At 39.3% G+C, this 4,824-nt stretch overlaps 1 protein-coding gene across 1 annotated transcript; it reads right to left on the reverse strand.

The window, feature by feature from the left end:
• Window positions 1–2,350: 2,350 nt before the first annotated feature.
• Window positions 2,351–4,824, reverse strand: LOC146052094 (vomeronasal type-2 receptor 26-like). The gene is made up of 3 exons (XM_083168474.1): window positions 4,799–4,824; window positions 4,556–4,635; window positions 2,351–3,258 (listed from the first exon to the last, which is right to left on the reverse strand). Exons 1-3 carry the CDS (start codon window positions 4,822–4,824, stop codon window positions 2,351–2,353), a joined length of 1,014 nt encoding a protein of 337 aa, XP_083024600.1.

Consider the following 4,824-nt stretch of genomic DNA (forward strand, 5'->3'; position numbering starts at 1 on the left):
TGGGGATAATGGAGTTCTGAATGCTCTCGGACAAAAGGGTATCAAGTTCCTTCTTGAATTGAGGAGTGGGGTCAGATTTCAATTCTCTGTACACTGAAGCATCGGAGAGTTGGCGCTAGATCTCAGACTTGTAGTTACTGATGTTCTGTACAACCAGCGCTCTGCCTTTATCTGCAGTATCTGCCAACGATTCCCACCAAATCATCGTTCGATCCAACTTCGAGTAACATAGGCATCAAGTGCTTTCTCGACTGTATGGACACAGTGATCTCCAGGGAACAGCACATACCGAATTCCATTGTGCACAATCTTACCGCACTTGAGCGACAAGCGTTAAAAAACCTGGGAACCTACTCGGATATTGTCATATGAACTGCAGATAAAGGCGGAGCGCTGGTTGTACAGAACACCAGTAACTACAAGTCTGAGATCTACCGCCAACTCTCCGATGCTTCAGTGTACAGAGAATTGAAATATTCCTTCAATTCAATTCCTTCAATTTTTTGTACGTAGTAGTGTATATGGGCCAAACCTTTTGAAAATGTTGTACTAAGGGACATTGTGCTTGTTGGGTATAGCACCGATATTTTCACTTTTTTGTGTTCCTTAGGGATGAAGCTGTTGGGTTATTTTGAAAAACATGGGATCAAAAAGTGGACTTCAACAAGGTTTACCCCATACAGGTGCACTTATTGTATCGAATCTAGATGTATTATATGTTCTGATATACTGTATTAAGTAGAATATTTTATATGAACAATTGATTCTATATTGTCACTTAAGTATTTTATGGGTTCCCCTTTCAAAGTGAAGTGTGCAATTGAAAAAATAAAAGTGTTGAGGCACTCCCTTTATCAACAAAGGATAGTATCACCAGCTACAAGAAAGAATGTCTACAGCCCACATGGGTCTTACCTGTATAGCCCTGGGATCCATTAACTCTAGTCCCTCTTCCCACTTGGAGACACCCTGCGGAAGTGGATGACACAAATCGCAAATACAATGTTGTATTGTATCTCAAGCGCATACAAAAGGCAAGACCAGCAGCTTCATTTAATTAAACAATATTCAGGTAATGTACATAGGCGTATTGTCTACAACAGGGCTCCTTAAACTATTTTGCTCTGGGACCACCTCAGACAATAAAAATAATTACACAACCCCAGCAAGTTACTTCAGAATGTCATTACATCACATGAGTAGTCAGCAGCCAGCACATACATAATGACCCTGTCAACCTAAACCATGTCGACCTTCAGTCTTGTTGACCTTCATGCATGTCGACCTAATGCTTGATGACCTATTTGGTGTCTATCCAATGATCCATACCCATAATTCTTAAACCTACATTTCTTCCATTGACCACTGTCCCTCATCCTCACTCAGATCTCCAACTGTCTTCTTGCTATCTCTACTTGGATAGCCCACATCTTAAAGTTAACATGTCTAAGAATGAGCTTCTCAACTTCCCATCCTTGTGCATAACCTCACCTTCCACATTTTTATTATCTATTGATGGCACAAGTATCTTCTCGAGCCCCAAAGTATTCTGGCTTGGCGTTATCCTTGATTCATACCTCATCTTTAAGTCAAATATTTAGTGACTCTCATCAGACCCATTCTCAACCTGGATGGTACTTGTTTACTCATTTGTCATTTTCAGATTTAACTACTGTAATCTGGCCACCATAACACATGCCTTTCTCTCTACTCCAATCTATCCTCAATGCCAATGCTCGACTCATCTTACTCTCTAAATGTATTTTGTCAACCTCCCCTCTCTTAAAAGCCCTCACTAGCTACCCTTCCTCTACTGAACCCAATTTGAGCTTCTCAACCTCTCTTAAAACGTCCTCACCCATTCATCTTTCATTTAGAAATATGACTTAATTGTTCTTTACACTACTTTTATGACAGCCTTTATAAACAATAACAGTGATTACCTTTATAGGTGTTTTAACTTCCAGTAATTATGCCAATGTATTAATGAATGGAAAACCTTGTGAAATGTAATCAATATAACCTGTAACTTTTGCATTTCCTCTGAAATAATACAAGACACATATTGTATTCATCTGTAATTTGTATTGCATTCTCAATGTTAAATTAACATGTTTGATGCAATGAATAATATATAATAGCAGATTAGTTGTACAGTATATATAAGATAAAATTACATTTGTATAATTAGCATTGCCCTATGCTGTAACCATGATACAACTTAGAACTCTTCTGAATACATCTATGCTGATTTTACATAACAAAATATTATAATGCATTTTGGTTTAATTAAACAATATTCAGGTAATATAAATCCATTCCATTGTGCTACAGGACACTCAGAAATGTGTTATAGGTTGGTCTTCTCCAGCATTATTTTTCTGGAGTTCAGTTCAGGCTTTATAAGCAGAATATACAGCTTTGGGAGAAATATACAGCCCAGAACCCCAGCACATGAGGCCAGTATAGCGAATATCTCCACAGCCACCGCGTCTTTCCCTTTGGTGCTCAGATAGGCCGGGATCATCGCAATCCACACACTGCAGAAAACCAGCATGCTGAATGTGATGTACTTGGCCTCATTAAAGCTGTCTGGTAATGTCCTCACCATGAAAGCCAGAAGAAAGCTCACAGCGGCCAGGATCCCCATGTAACCCAACATAGAGTAAAACCCGATCACCGACCCCTCATTGCACTGAATGATGATCATTCCCTGGTAGGTGTGATAGTCATACTCCTGGTAGGGAGGGGACACAGACAGCCAGACACCACAGATCAGAGCTTGGACAGAGGAGCACACAATGACCACATAATGAGATAATTTGAGTGTGACCCACTTCCTCCAGGGACTGCCGGGTTTGGTGGCTTTGAAAGCAATGCAGACAGTGACAGTCTTGGCCAGTACAGAAGAGACAGCTGTGGAGAAGAAGATCCCAAATGACGTCTGTCTCAGCTTGCAGGTTATATCCACCGGCCGGGCGAGGAACAAGAACACACAGAGGAAGCTCAGCAAGATGGAGACCAGGAGAATGATGCTCACAGCCCGATTATTGGCTTTCACAATTGGGGTGTTCCAATAATAAATAAAGTTCCCCAATATAAATAATGTTACGGCAGAGAAAGATAAAGCTGTTACTGAAGATATTAGCACCACAATGTCCTGCTCATAGGAGAGAAAGTCGTACGTCTTAGGAACACATCTCACTCTTCTCTCATCCGGCCACTCGTCCTCAGGACACCGATGGCAGATCTCACTATCTGAAATGAAACAAATAAATGATAACTGTACAGAAGATAAATTGAATAATGACTAATTAATAAACTATCATAGTAAATCAAACCCTAATATAGCACACACAAAAGGTAATAGAAGTTAAATAGTGTGCAAATAGCAGCCAAACTGGTTTTACTCCAGGTTTCATAACCCTTCACCAAAATGTCATGCATACAAAAAGTGGAGTATTTAACCTATCCGGCGCTTATAAATGGATCCACGTGCCGTAATTATTCCATCAAGCAGGTCGTCATAACATGTGAATATAATATACGTATCTCCTACAGCATGACATTTAGTACATTAAAGCATGAATAAAACAGTGTCAGCATTGAGGCAGGTAATTACCAGAAAATGAAAACTGCAGAATACTAGAGAATACTATATACCCACTGTCTAGTCCTTTTTAAATCACCTCTTTCCAATCCAGATCTCAGCATGGATCTAAGCATGGTAGCACCTCTCTATTTAGGGTGCGCAGTCTGGGGATCCCCTTATATATTCTATAAGGAGGAAATGAAGTAACTGGGACAAGTAAAAGTTTGGAGAGGTTACAGATACACATCTATATACACTGCATGACATTGGAGAGTTGTTTGGTCTCAAGGGATGGGTGGGCCATCTTGAAGCAACTACCCACAGGTCTGTAACTGTGTATGGTGGGACTAACCTTTATAATGTTCATTACCATGCAAATCAACCATTTGGTAACCTAGGCCACCTGCTTCTTTCAGCCTGGGTTGAATAATGGATAAGCCAACCATGACATAATGATATAAATGTAATACAGATGGGAAGGATGTCTTCTTACTGTATTACAGGTTCAATAATTCCTTATCTACTGTAAATTAGTTTTCCACATAGGAATCTCTTGGGTCCAGACTGGGTTATTGCTGATTATTTACAAGTATTGTTTGCAATGCCACTATCTATACTTTAAATTAAAGGCATCAACGACATTTTGGTTCTATAAACATTAGACAGAGTGCCATAAATAAGAGATAAAAGAGATAAATGTCCAGCCAATCAGCTCATAACTGACTTTTTTTCAAACACAGGCTGTAACATGGCAGTTAGCAGGTGATTGGCTGGACGTTTATCTCTCCTTATTACCCTTGGATTTATCTATTGTTAAAGCTGAATACATCTGCCCAATTGTACTTTGTAATCCGTACATTATGTTAATCTTATCATATATCTATTGTGAATGAAGCTATCATGACAATTATAACCTCAGCTACTCACATATGACTAATCTTCCCATATATGATACATCCTTACCTGTAACATTGGACATCTCACCCTCAGAACACGGGACACAGTCATAGCAGCAGGCATGGAATCCTCCATTGGAGGCTTTTCTGTACCCAGGAGGACATCTGTCATTGCACCGTGATTTGGGGACCTTGTACAGGGAGTAATGAGTACATTATTATTCATATATATATATATATATATATATATATATATATATATATATATATATATATATATATATAGTGATTTGGTGAGGACCACTCTTGCCTGGAGTAAAACTGCTTTGGTGCCAT

Source organism: Crinia signifera, chromosome 1, assembly GCF_055691185.1.
Source record: "Crinia signifera chromosome 1, ASM5569118v1, whole genome shotgun sequence".
Lineage (NCBI taxonomy): Eukaryota > Metazoa > Chordata > Amphibia > Anura > Myobatrachidae > Crinia > Crinia signifera.

Excerpts from the sequence above, each read along its gene's own strand:
- LOC146052094 (XM_083168474.1), bottom strand. The coding sequence starts at position 4,824 with ATGGCACCAAAGCAGTTTTACTCCAG. Across the intron at positions 4,636-4,798 it reads CCAAAGCAGTTTTACTCCAG|AAAAGCCTCCAATGGAGGAT; the intron begins GCAAGAGTGGTC and ends TCCTGGGTACAG. Across the intron at positions 3,259-4,555 it reads TGAGATGTCCAATGTTACAG|ATAGTGAGATCTGCCATCGG; the intron begins GTAAGGATGTAT and ends GTTTCATTTCAG.